Source organism: Bombyx mori, chromosome 19 (assembly GCF_030269925.1).
Source record: "Bombyx mori chromosome 19, ASM3026992v2".
Lineage (NCBI taxonomy): Eukaryota > Metazoa > Arthropoda > Insecta > Lepidoptera > Bombycidae > Bombyx > Bombyx mori.
Genome location: NC_085125.1, coordinates 11,414,737 through 11,427,736, shown reverse-complemented (window position 1 = coordinate 11,427,736; position 13,000 = coordinate 11,414,737). Strand labels below are relative to the sequence as shown.

Sequence of the window (13,000 nt, the reverse complement as noted above, 5' to 3'; positions counted from 1 at the left end):
GTTGCGAGTACCGCCTCACTACGAATCGTTTTTTTTCTCTTTTATAGGCCGCAGTTGCAATCTGTACGTCTCGCCTTGTTGGACGTCTATACGCGGCTTCATGGATGTACTAGTCGGTTTGAGGGTTAGTCGTGTACCGGCGATGGAGTGTCGGTCGGGCGGCGCGATGAAGAGGTCGTGCCTCTGCGCGGAGTACTGCGGCCAGACGGCGCAGGCGGCGAGCGCGGCCCGCACCCGCTGTCCGTGCGCCGGCGAGCGCGCCATGCCCTGCAGCGCCGCCACCAGCCGCGCCGCGCACCCGCCCTCCACGCGCGACTCCAGCAGCGACAGCAGCGAGCTCACCAGAGAGCATTCCAGTGCCTGCCGACAACACGCACTAACTACACACATATCTGCATACATTTGTACAATCGGATGAGACGCGAACGGTAATAGTAGCATGGAATTTTACTTTATCTTTATTTCTGCCTGCTTATTTCTGCCGTGAAGCAGTAATGCGTTTCGGTTTGAAGCGTGGGGCAGCCGTTGTAACTATACCTGAGACCTTAGAACTTATATCTCAAGGTGGGCGAGGGTGGCGCATTTACGTTGTAGATGTCTATGGGCTCCAGTAATCACTTAACACCAGGTGGGCTGTGAGCTCGTCCACCCATATAAACAAAAAAATAATAAAAAAAAATAATTAATCCGCAATGTAACGCGAAATCAACTATAGTAGAATTATTTTATCGGTGCAATTTGGGTCATAAGTCATAGCCCGGCTAAGGCGGTGAGCATGTTACATGGGCGCAACGTCATTACCGGTGGTGAGACATTGTTATGTTATGAGGCATTTGTTGTACTTACCTGCAAATTATAGTACATATGAGTCGTCTATTATCAAAGGTGGCGATCTGTGCATTTGGACAAAAAATGTTATTGATATTTCAATACAGATTGATTTGAATATAATCGTCTCCTTCAAAGAATACGGTTCAAAACCTGCATTAAATAAAGGTTAATAGTTAACCTGTTATTTATATAAGATGTCGTTCCGAAGAGTTTTGTGACTGCCAATGGAATACAAAGTCAATAATTCGTTTTTCTGATTTACCAATAATTGTCCAAAAGTCAGATTGCCGGCTTTGATAATAGTCGACTCATATGTCGAAGAGAAATGTGTTTTAATGCATTCGCTCTCTGAATTTCTTTAGTGACACAATGGCTACTCCTTTGTTTTGTATCAAAACGGCAGAGTTTATTCAGTTTCATGACAGAAATAGGCAGGATGGTCGTACCTACCCGTGCGGACTCACAAGAGGTCCTACCACCAGTAAAACTGCGACATATACATATTCCAAACAACAGATCCGGTTTATGGACCGGAGAGTGCTCCAAGCGGCTCCTATGGGGACGCGGCGGTACCTGCAGCACGAGGCGGTCCGTGTTGACGTTGCTACTGAAGATGGAGGAGAGCGTCTCGCACGCGGAGCCCACCACCTCGGGACACGACTTCACGGCGGTCTTCATGCCGATCATTATGTCGGTCTGGGTCAGCGCCATCACACACGCCTGAAAAAATAACACACGAATTTTCGGTAAAACGACTTTTTTTGAAGGTTGTGAACTGGAAGGTATAGCAAGGAGGACGAGGACGCCAGGACCTTGGATGAACCTGTGATCGGTCTTTCGACTAATGATGGGAAAGCTTTACGACTCAGAGAATGGTATTTTTTTCTCCTCTCTACGTTCTTGTTGTGATGCTAATGTCATCCTTACGACTTTTTTTAAATTTTTTTTATTGCCGTATAGGCAGACGAGCATTCGGCCTGCCTGATGGTGAGTGGTTACCGTCGCTCATCACAAGCCTCGTTTGAAGGAGGACATCTCATAGCGCTTGGGAAACAGCGTAGAGGGGAGCTCATTCCATAGCCGGATGGTACGTGGTAAAAAAGATCTCTGGAAACGCACCGTGGACTTCAAAATACAGCTGAGAATTCAATGACACACAGTCGGAGCAATTATGAAGACTCCACATTCTCAGCAAGCGTGGAGTACCTGCGTGTCTGCGACGGCGGCCAGCACCGGGACGATGTGCAGGGGGCAGGAGGGCAGCATGTTGGTGAGGCGCGGCAGCTCGCCCAGCTGCGCGCAGGCCTCGCTGAGCGCGGGCCGGGACCGCAGCAGCACCACCAGCGCCTGCGCGCACAGCTCCCCTCTGCTGCCCTGTACGCACACGATAATAGAAGAAATCGTAGTTAGCTCTCGAAGCCTTTTAAGTTACTAGCTGTACCCGTCCGCTTCGCAGGGCATTTAAAATTAACATTATTATCTGGTGTAGGGAGTCCAACGCTCCTATAAATATTAGCCTAACAAATGGAGAAATACACACAACCTAGCACAGTGGGATAAGAGCATAAAAAAGAAGGTAAGTTTTAGAACTCACTGTATTAGACACCTTGCCAACTTTGTACATTTAAAAAAATTTAAATAACACACATTCAAACGACAATGCAAATATCTGTGTCACGACACATTTGAACACTAGACAACACTGTTGAAAAGACGAAAATAAACTGCAAATTTCAACTACATATTTTCAGCTATTTAGTGTTGTAAATATTAAAGACAAGTTCCAAGTCACAAAAACGCTCAGCTGTACCTGTGAGGAGTCCTTCTGTAAGGCGGCGACGGTCTCCGCGAGCAGGTCCTGCAGGAACCGCTTGGGGCTGCGCAGGTTCCAGGAGGGGTGCTGCAGATAGAGCTTGAGGTACACCCCGCCCACCAGCACCTCGCCGGGCGGCGCCCAGGCCTGCTCGCCCGCCGCCACCTCGCGGTCCTCGAACGTCGCGTTCGGGTCGAGGGCCTGTCTCGCTTGATGTCTGTATTTTGTTACAAAAATAATGTTATGGCCTCCATTGAATCAAATTAATTCCACTGGAGTGGAGACCTCGTACTAGACGTCGACTGATGACCTGGTTAAAGTGGTCGGTAGGGACTGGATGCGAAAGGCAAGAGACCGGAAAGAAGGGGTACATTCGATAAGACCTGCACTCAGCATTGGGTGGACACGGGTTGAAGAAGAATAACTGTTCCTACCCTATGTAAGCAACATGAAAAGTTTTTTTTTTATTATTGAAGGATTACTGTTGGCCCTGAGGCCTTTCCAGTTTCACCAGGACAGCTGGGCGAGCAAAGGCTCAGCCAGGAGGTGTGGGATTTGCTAACGGCTGCCCGAGCGCCTCCGAAGGCAACCTAACAACTCAAGAGCAGTTGCTTCGCGAATGAATCTGCTATCGGATCGGAATCGCGACCCGCTGAGGAGATCCGCGAGAAACTCAGCGAGCTGATGCATGAGTTAGGTAACATGAAAACTATTTTGAACGACGTCTCAGTGTTAAAATCAGAGGATCGATTAGATATGACTCGACAAAATTGTTAACATAAGGAATCTTGTAGCAAAGAACGGTTTGTGGCGCGTCATTTGGCGCCACTTCGATAAAGCGGCACGACACGAGAACCCTCTCATCGCGGCCGCCGGTAACTACATTCCCGATTCCTGCGGACAGAATGGAAAGCAGTCGACGTCGCCCAAAACACGTCATTTCGTAACCTCCCGATCCACAAACGGTGCTTTTAGGTACCTCAAGCACTGGTCATCATACTCGTCGAGCCCTTCGTCGCAAGTAAATTAACCCTCAGACACAGCCCACTGAGTTTCTCACCGGATCTTCTCAGTGGGTCGCGTTTCCGATCCGGTGGTACGATTCTGCGAAGCACGGCTCTTGCTAGGGTTCGTGTTAGCAACTTCGTCAGGTTTGAGCCCTGTGAGCTCACCTACTAGTTAAGGTTACGCTGAAATAGCCTCTCAAGGCTCTCAGCTAGGTAGGAAAGTGGCGATGTAAATGTCGGGACCTGTCTTTGAGTAGCGCGATGTGTTCGGCGAGTCGCTGCCTGACGTCATCGCTCCACACGAGCTCGGGGTGCTCATGCGCGGCGTCGTACATGTGCACGGCGCTGGCGGGGCCCGACTCGCGCATCGCCTCCGCGAACACGCCCGGCACGTACCGAGATATCGCCAAGCGGACCTGAACACAATATCGTTCCGTCCTGTACTTGTCACGAACGTTGTGTGTGGCAAAAAGAACTGAGGGAAGACATTTAAAAAAAAAAACGTTGTGTACAAACTCAACACATCTGTCTTGTTTAGTCGTGTGCACATGGTAAAATTTCTTATTTGTTGTTATTTACTAATTTCCTAATGTAATGTGTATTGTGTGCCCAATAAATAAAAATAATAATTTACTAAATCGATAAATCGAATCGATAATCGAATAGACACAAATTGCGCGAAAAATTACTGAAACCAGAGATTGATGTGCAACAAGTCATTTTATGCGTTCAGTTGTACAGATATCAAACACGGAGACAGAGAGCAAATAAACTTCAACCCGGCAATTAGGGGCGCTAAAAACTCATAGCCTTTTAATTTATTGGATTAAAATAAATAAATATTAAACATGATTGCATGGTTTCGGTGTGTGTAAGATAAAAGATGAATTTATTTAATATAATGTTGTCCTGTTTGTACTATTTACTATACAAGATCAATCACGCTTTATAAGTAAACTCAAGTCGCGAGTTGAATCTGACACGCACATTTATTTTATTAATTATCAAAGTGTAATGAACAGGTTGCAAAAGTTAAATTGTAATAAATTTACACAATTTATAACAAAAAAAAAATCTATAGTATCTTTTTTTTTTATTGCCCTTGTAGGCAGACGAGCATACGGCCCACCTGATGGTGAGTGGTTACCGTCACCCATGGACTTCAGCAATGCCAGGGGCATAGCCAAGCCGCTGCCTACCGCAAAATAGCGCGTATCTTGTATTTTCTAAGCAGTTTTCACCTTAGGTCCGTGTAATTTGTCTGCCATCATCCTCGCTAAGAGTTCGACGGCGGCTTCGCGCGTCTCCGGCGCTTTACTGTTGCAGAACAGATCCAGTAGGTATATCACGGCACCTGGAGACACGGATAAATGATGATTCACAACGCAGACAGTGGTTCAAAATTTATATTGTTATTTTTATAGGCTCTAACTTACGATAACAGATGGTAACTACCCAATACATTAAAAGCTGCTTATTGACACTTATATCGTTCGCGCTTTCACTATTCGCGAATCTGATCGGTACATCGGTACATACACATTGATAAAAAGGATACCAATATGTAGGTATCCGATCAAATATCCTTTGTAAACGCGTCGTCAAATGAACTAATAAAAAATTAAAATAAACCTTATTATTACAACTATGCCTAAAGTATGTTTTTATTTTGTCACCTACGAATGTATCTCCTATAATGCCATTTAAGTAAATTAGCATTAGTGTGGTATATGGACATGTGATGCGTAGAGAGAAGATGCATGTGACTAGAAGACGTATGCTAATGGTAGTGCAAGGTAGAGGGGGAAGAGGTCGATCGAATGGAGTGTGTGAATGACGATATGAGAGAGAAAGAAGTGAGTGTTGAGATGACGGCTGATAGAAGAGAAAGGAAGAGAAAAAATAACTGTGCCGACTCCACCTAGTAGGATAAGGTGGAAAAAAGAAGAAATGTAAATTACCATTCCATATTCACGGCTTCTGTATCGATATGCCACGAATAAAGAGCTTTTATTGTAACGCGTGGACGGTGAGGCATCGTTCCTGCTTTTTTTTATTGCATAGATAGGTGGACGAGCTCATAGCCCGCCTGGTGTTAAGTGGTTACTAGAGCCCATAGACATCTACAACGCAAATGCCGCCACCCACCTTGAGATATGAGTTCTAAGGTCTCAGTATAGTTACAACGGCTGCCCCACCCTTCAAACCGAAACTCATTACAGCTTCACGGCAGAAATAGGCAGGGCGGTGATGGCACCTACGTGCACGGACTCACAAGAGGTCCTATCATCAGTAAATTCGTTTGCCTTACATTATGTGGTTCAGAAATAATCCAGACTAGAAATAAAAAAGAACCCAGTTCTAGCCCCAGCTAAAAACATACTTTAGGCATAGTTGTAATAGACCTTATTATGTATTATATGTTTTTATTTTGTCACCTAGGAACGTATCCCCTATAATAATCCCATTATATGTAAATAAGTTACCATTCCATATTCCCGGCTTCTGTATTCGAATGTTCTGTACCTTTGTTGAGCGCCTCCTTGACGAGCGCGGTGTTGGCGAGCAGCGCGGCGAGCGCGGGCAGCGCGTCCGGGCGCGTCGGGCGCTCTGGCAGCGCGGCGAGCAGGTGTCCGAGCACGCAGCTGGCGGCGATGTCGTCCACGCACTCGCGCGTGCCGGCCGCCGCGCGCACCGTCCGCAGCGCAGCGTCCTGTAGTCGCGGCCGCCCGCGCCCCGACAACATGCCGAATATCAAACCGAACTGACCGATGCAGTTTATTTCGACGCCTGAAACAAATAAAATAATAGTATATTGCACCCCTTGTGGCGATAGCCATCATCATACAACTCATGATATTTGACTGATGCCTGAATCTCGCTTACGGCATTTTCAAGACAAGCTTACATATATACAAGTTCCGAACGACAACATTCGGACCGTCGGTCTACCGAGCAAATATGACCCGCTCGGTGGAAAATCTTCCCTTTGTCGTCTAAACCTCCCCAAACCCCTTGGGAATAAAAATAAGATAAGGCCGAAGGAAGCCGAGGTCGACAAACATGTAATCTAAGGTTTACTTTTTTACTTTCCAAGGGCTGTATACTATTTTTTTGTCCGACAAAGGCGGAATGCGGCAACTTTGTTTAGCACAGCGGGACGAAAATTGACACTTTCCGCCCGGAGGGAAAAAAAATTCTTTTCTAAAATCATATTCAGAGCAAAATCTTTTTATTCTTTTCTAAAATCATATTCAGAGCAAAATCTTTTTTGTTTAAAAAAAATATTTTATGATGTTACTTAATAAAAGCTATAAAAAATCGAATTTTAATCAACTTTTATAAATTAATATTTTGAAATTATAACATCATTCTTCTGTCCTTCTCCCAGTCACCCGGGGTCGGCGCAACATGTTTTCTCCTTCCATATTCCTCTATCATACACCATATCTTCACTCACTCCCCTCTTACACATATCGTCTTTCACGCAATCCATCCATTTCTTCTTAGGTCTGCCTCTTCCTCTATATCCTTCCACGTTCATAGTTAACACTCTCTTACCAACCTTATTTTAGTCTCATCACACGTCCATACCGTCCCAAACGCGCACTTCTCAACTTCTCCGTCAGAGGTGCCACTTTCAGTCTTCCTCTAACATATTTTGAAATTATAACATAGTAATAATAAACATATCAAAATTTATCACAAATTTTAGTTAAAACACTCTTTTTTTTTTGAGATTGTTTTACGGCCCTGGATGCGAGTCCTTATGAGAGTTAAAACACAAATAGGCAGTGTTGCCAATACATATATTGTGAATACCTGGATTTTTAATAATGACATTAGAGAGTGCTGTCAAAGCATGTGTTATGTGCTCCACTCGCTCCAAGGTCATGTCGCCTTTAACTTCTTCCCGAACGAATTTCAGCAGATCCAATATGAACTGTTGTGGGTTCTGAAAATTAAAATATTATAATAATACAATACACCTTTTTAATTAAAATATATTATTAAAAGAAAAAAGCAAGACGACAAAAAAAAATTGACGTATTAAAATATCTTACATGACATAAAATAATATTAATAGTACATATTTAAATATCAAAGAAAACTTTGTGATTAGAAACTACCTTTTTCGATTTAGAATTATAATGGAACATCGACATTTAATATGCAATTATTATCTTTTCATTTCCATAAAGGTGATCTTTACTTTTTTTCGTTTTACCTTTTTATTTAACACATTCTAAATAAATAATTGAAGATATTTACTTCATAATTTATACTGCAACCATAATCTCCTACTTTAATACTTAATTTCATAGCCGGCGACGAATCACACAAGGTCATCTTGTCCCAAACTAGGAATTATTATTACTATTGGAACTGAAGACTGATATACATACGTTTAAATATATATATATAATATGTATATAGTTACCATACATTTAGACAAAGTGCTAACAAAACTGTTCGAATCTACGACCGTGGGCCCAACAGTGGAGCTGAACATCAGTGCTAGTAATGTTCCGGTCATCATTCTCGTCGAACCCGTCGCTTGCGACGAAGGGCTCGACGAGTAAATTAACCCTCAGACACAGCCCACTGAGTTTCTCGCCGGATCTTCTCAGTGGGTCGCGTTTCCGATCCGGTGGTAGATTCTGCGAAGCACGGCTCTTGCTAGGGTTTGTGTTAGCAAAGTGGTCAGGTTTGAGCCCCGTGAGCTCACCTACTGGTTAAGGTTACGCTGAAATAGCCTCTCATGGCTCTCAGCTTAGGTAGAAAAAAAAGATAGTAATCCGCACGTACGTACTTACCTCAATAGGAAAGTCAGGCTGTTCGTTGTATATGTCAATGTAGACTCCGCCGACCGACAGAAGGCCCGCGTGTGCCGAGTACGTGAAGGGCGCTATCAGCGGCCCCTCCTCCTCGTAGTTGGCCCTGGTGTTCTGCAGCACGTCTTGTAGTTCGGCTCGCGTGCTGTTGTCCCACACCAGGTACGGAGTGTGCCAGTTCGACGTTAGAGTCTTTAGGAGCTGCAAGCGAAATCAAAACTAAGCACTCTGTGCGTCGTATTCCTCAGTGCTGAGGGTCGTGACCTTTAAGGAGCACTTTTGTTAGGACTATGTTCCTCCATTCATTCATGTCCTCCGCGTAGTGGATAGCGACGTTGATGCTGGAGTCCAAAGTCGTCTTAATCTGATCGGACCAGCGCACGGGACTACTAACTAAGCACTATCCAATAGTATGTATATATAGGTAGAGTATAAATATTGTTACGCCGGTAAGAGTAACGCCATCTATCGCTGAATATTCGAACAAATATCGAAGGATCTAGTAGCACCTAGAACGCTCGAGAAGTATTGTACGTAACGCCATTTATTGTCAGATAGCGGAAACACAATACTAGAGATGTGTGGAATATTCTCGATAATCCTAGGGATGTGGTATCGACTATAAAAGCGTTGCAGAGATGGCACGCGGTCAGTTATTAAGCGGAATTATTCGAAGCGAAACAGCGAACAGATCACCTGAAGCGAAGCGGAAAAAGCGAATTGAGAATTTTAAAGTGTTTGTTGAGTGTTTTAGTGTGTTGTGTGTGAATAAAGTATTACATTAGTAATTCGGTAGAACTTTTATTTATCCCGAACCCCAGCGCGTAACAATATGTAGGATGGGTAAGAACGGAACGTATGAAAAAAGTGTAGAACGGAGCGTTAAGATGTGAGTGAGAGAAAACGGTAAGAAAGGGATAAGAGAATGACAGAAAAAAGGAAGACGGTTAAATGCGAAAGGTGTAAAAAGATGTCAATTAATTTTTAATTATTATAATAAACAAGTTTTGGAAGTGAAGAGTAAAAGTGCAACAGTATTGAATATAAAAAAATAGAATAAAGAAGAGAAGGTTAAGTGTTAGATCACGAAAAAAATAATCTGGATCTAAAGTCGTATCAATAATTTTTAGCAGACTTTAAAAAAAGGAGGGCTTATCAATTCAACTATATTTTTATGTGTTACCTCAGAACTATTTACTAAATGAACCGATTGTAACGATTGTTTGTTTGAGCTGGCCTTTGTGATGTGGTTTAGTTTTAACAAGGATCTAGTTTTTGAATCACATCGAGACATTGATGATATTTTTTATAACGCTGAAATCAGTTATTCTTATTGCTTAGATAATTGGACGAGCTCACGGCCAACCTGGTGTTAAATGGTCACCGGAGCTCGTGGATAACAACAATGTAAGTGCTGCCACCCACCTTGAGATATGAGTTCAAAGTCTCAATTTTTATAGTACAACGGCTGCTCGACCCTTCAATCCGAAACGCATTAGTTTCACGGCAGAAATACCCAGGTTGGTGATCCCTACCCGTGTGGGCTTCATTGCGAAAATTATAAATTTTGAGGGTTTGATTTCTATTACACGATGTTACTCCTTCACTGTAGAAGTCATTAGTGAACATTGTCCGATCTTCTCAGTCGGTCGCGTTTCCGATCCGGCGGTAGATTCTACGAAGCACGGCTCTTCTATTCTTGCTAGAGTTCGTGTAACCTACATGTTAAGGCGAAGCTGAAATGGCCTCTTAAGGCTATCAGCATAGGTAGGAAAAAAAGTGAAAATTTGTTAAGTACGTATTTCATTAGAAAAAAATGTATCAGCCAGCGAGATTCGAGCACCGGCACACTCGCATCGCTCGATACGAATGCACCGGCCGTCTTATACTTTAGGCCACAACTTCTATTTCAACAATAACGATATGGATTGACAGAGTTCCACGTGCCTCGTGCTGGTCGGGCTCGGCGAGTCTGCCGCAGAGGTGCGGGGTCAGCAGCACGTGCAGCGCGTCGCGGATGCGCTCGTCGTCCGGCGCCGGCTCCTCGTGCGGCCCGTACATCGCCGCCAAGGCTATCACGCACTTCTTCGCTAGTTGATTCGATATCTCCTGTTTTAATTAATAATCTTAGTTATTTAAATTTAAACTTAAAATTAATAAAATTAAAAACTATTCTTGCTTGCCATAAAACACGCCTGGATAATTTATCACTTTAACACCACAAAAACAAATGATTGAGAAAGTTAGATAAATCTTATTTCGAAACATTAACATGGTTACTGGATCCCATAAACATGTACAACGTAAATGCGCCACCCACCTTGAGTTATAAGTTCTAAGGTCTCAGTATAGTTACAACGGCTGCCCCACTCTTCAAAACGAAACGCGTTACTGCTTCACGGCAGAAATAAGCAGGACGGTGGTACCTGCTTGAATAGTCGAAGACTAATTGAACATCAATTCGTTCTTTTTCGTCTCTGTATCCGTCTTTAAGGAAGTCAAAAAAGGTACCGCGTGCCGCTGGCCACGTACGCCCTCGTTCCATTTATTTTCGAATTCTTGTCAAGTCTCTGTCTGTATTTATGTCTAGTCGTTGTAGGTCTTATGTCCTGTCAAAGAGATTGCACGCCACGACACTACCCGTGCGGACTCACAAGAGGTCCTACCACCAGTAAGCCGACTAATTCCCCTTAGCAAATCGCGGTCGTTGAGCGGAGAGAGGCGCGCACCTGTTTGTTGGCCTTGACGTCGGTGTCGAGGCCGGACTCGGCGAGCGTGTAGTCGTACTGCAGCGCGGCGGGCAGCAGCGCGTGCAGCAGGCCGGCGCGCGCGAACTGCGCCCGGCACCGCGCGTCCGCCGCCAGCGCGCCCGCCGCCTCCGCGCCCGCGCACGCAGTGTCCCCCAGGTTCTACGACATCGATCACTTATGAATTCCTTACTTCGAGAATAAAGACTCAGATACATTGTTATTACAGTTTTTACTTTTATTTTATTCTTACCTAAAGTAAGGCCAACCAGACGTGATAAAAAATGTAAACAAAGTTTCAGAAGTAAAAAACATTTTTATTTAAATAAATTATTAAAAAGTTCGAATTTTAATCGCTGTCATCTGTACTAGACAAAGATGATTCGTCGGAAGAGTCCGCGTCAGCTGTGTTTATGATAAAACTATCTATTGTATTATCAATCATGTTGTCAATATTGCTATAAAAATTGTCCTCGACTTTTATAACACGATCCACACAATCCAAACAGGAATGAACTTGTTCACAAAATGGCGGACCAAACGTTGACAACTGCGGTACTCAGTGCTTTCCTGTACCATGAAACACACAACGACAGCTGTTGTCGACCAACTGACGTCATAACTGCGCGTACGAGTGATAAGGACAGAAATAATAATCCCTCGCTATCGCAATGTAACTCAGTAACGGTAAGCTTGTTTACGTTTATTATCTCGTCTGGTTGGCCTAAGTTTATGCTGATAGCCTTGAGAGGCTATTTCAGCTTCTTGACGTGTGGGTGAGCTCACGGGGCTGAAAGCGGAGGGTTGCTAATACTGACCCTAGCAAGAGCAGTAGTTCGCAGAACCTACCGCCGGATCGGAAACGCGAACCACTCAGAAGATCCGGCGAAAAACTCAATGGGCTATGTCTATGGGTTAATGGGTTAATGGGTTTTTACTAAATCCTAGACAGTGCAATGCAAAATAATATGTCATTATAATGTCATTAACGAAATCCCTCAGCTACTAGTACTTAATTTTCCTATTATCCGTCTGTAGCAGTAGTTCGTTGTGCATTAATTGGACATATGATGCCGTACCGGCTGTATATAGATCTCTGTACAAATAGGTTTTGGTGTCTGTCGGCACAAATATCTATCCGGTGTTGGCTGACGTCATCAACTACTACAAATTGAAAGTGTGAGGCAACAAATAAACCTGTAAATACCGGTCGTTTGAGTAGCGGCACGATGTCCATGCAGAGCTGCGTCATGAGGGCGCAGCGCTCGCGGCAGGCCGGGAACGTGGCGGCCACGGCGAAGCAGCGCGCGCAGTGTGCGCACACCGCCGCCAGCGGGTCCTGCGCCGACGTCGCCGAGCCCAGCAGCGGCACGCACCGGGCCAGCGCCTCTTGTAAAACCTGAACAACAAATCGACATTCTCTTTATGATTTAGGTCTACGAGCTCACAGCCTACCTGATGTTAAGTGGTTACTGGAGCCCATAGACATCCACAACATAAATGTCGCCACCCAAGGTCTCAGTATAGTTACAACGGCTGCCTCACCCCTTAAACCGAAATGCATTACTGCTTCACGGCAGAAACAAGCAGGGCGGTGGTACCTACCCATGCGGACTCACAAGAAGTCCTACCACCAGTTTTCTTAAGGCATGCGATTTCTGTGAGGCTGGACCAGATTTGTACCGCTCATCCATTTCGGATTGAAGGTAGCATAGCTGTGAGTAATTTGGCACAATTCCGTTTTTCATACACTAAGCCGACATATGT

The 13,000-nt window shown here is 44.4% G+C and overlaps 1 protein-coding gene across 4 annotated transcripts in view; it reads right to left on the bottom strand.

The window, feature by feature from the left end:
- LOC101739626 (dnaJ homolog subfamily C member 13) overlaps positions 1 to 13,000 on the bottom strand; it is a 468,160-nt gene that overhangs the window by 426,724 nt on the left and 28,436 nt on the right. For all 4 annotated transcript variants that reach the window (XM_062674099.1, XM_062674100.1, XM_012694281.4 and 1 more), the window contains exons 26-37: positions 12,441 to 12,632; positions 11,216 to 11,395; positions 10,434 to 10,595; positions 8,469 to 8,687; positions 7,474 to 7,606; positions 6,178 to 6,441; positions 4,893 to 5,005; positions 3,895 to 4,067; positions 2,642 to 2,861; positions 2,038 to 2,205; positions 1,405 to 1,551; positions 138 to 360 (exon numbers count right to left, since the gene is read on the bottom strand). In XM_062674099.1, the coding sequence (XP_062530083.1) occupies positions 138 to 360; positions 1,405 to 1,551; positions 2,038 to 2,205; positions 2,642 to 2,861; positions 3,895 to 4,067; positions 4,893 to 5,005; positions 6,178 to 6,441; positions 7,474 to 7,606; positions 8,469 to 8,687; positions 10,434 to 10,595; positions 11,216 to 11,395; positions 12,441 to 12,632 (2,194 nt within the window). The remainder of the gene's footprint in view (positions 1 to 137; positions 361 to 1,404; positions 1,552 to 2,037; positions 2,206 to 2,641; positions 2,862 to 3,894; positions 4,068 to 4,892; positions 5,006 to 6,177; positions 6,442 to 7,473; positions 7,607 to 8,468; positions 8,688 to 10,433; positions 10,596 to 11,215; positions 11,396 to 12,440; positions 12,633 to 13,000) is intronic.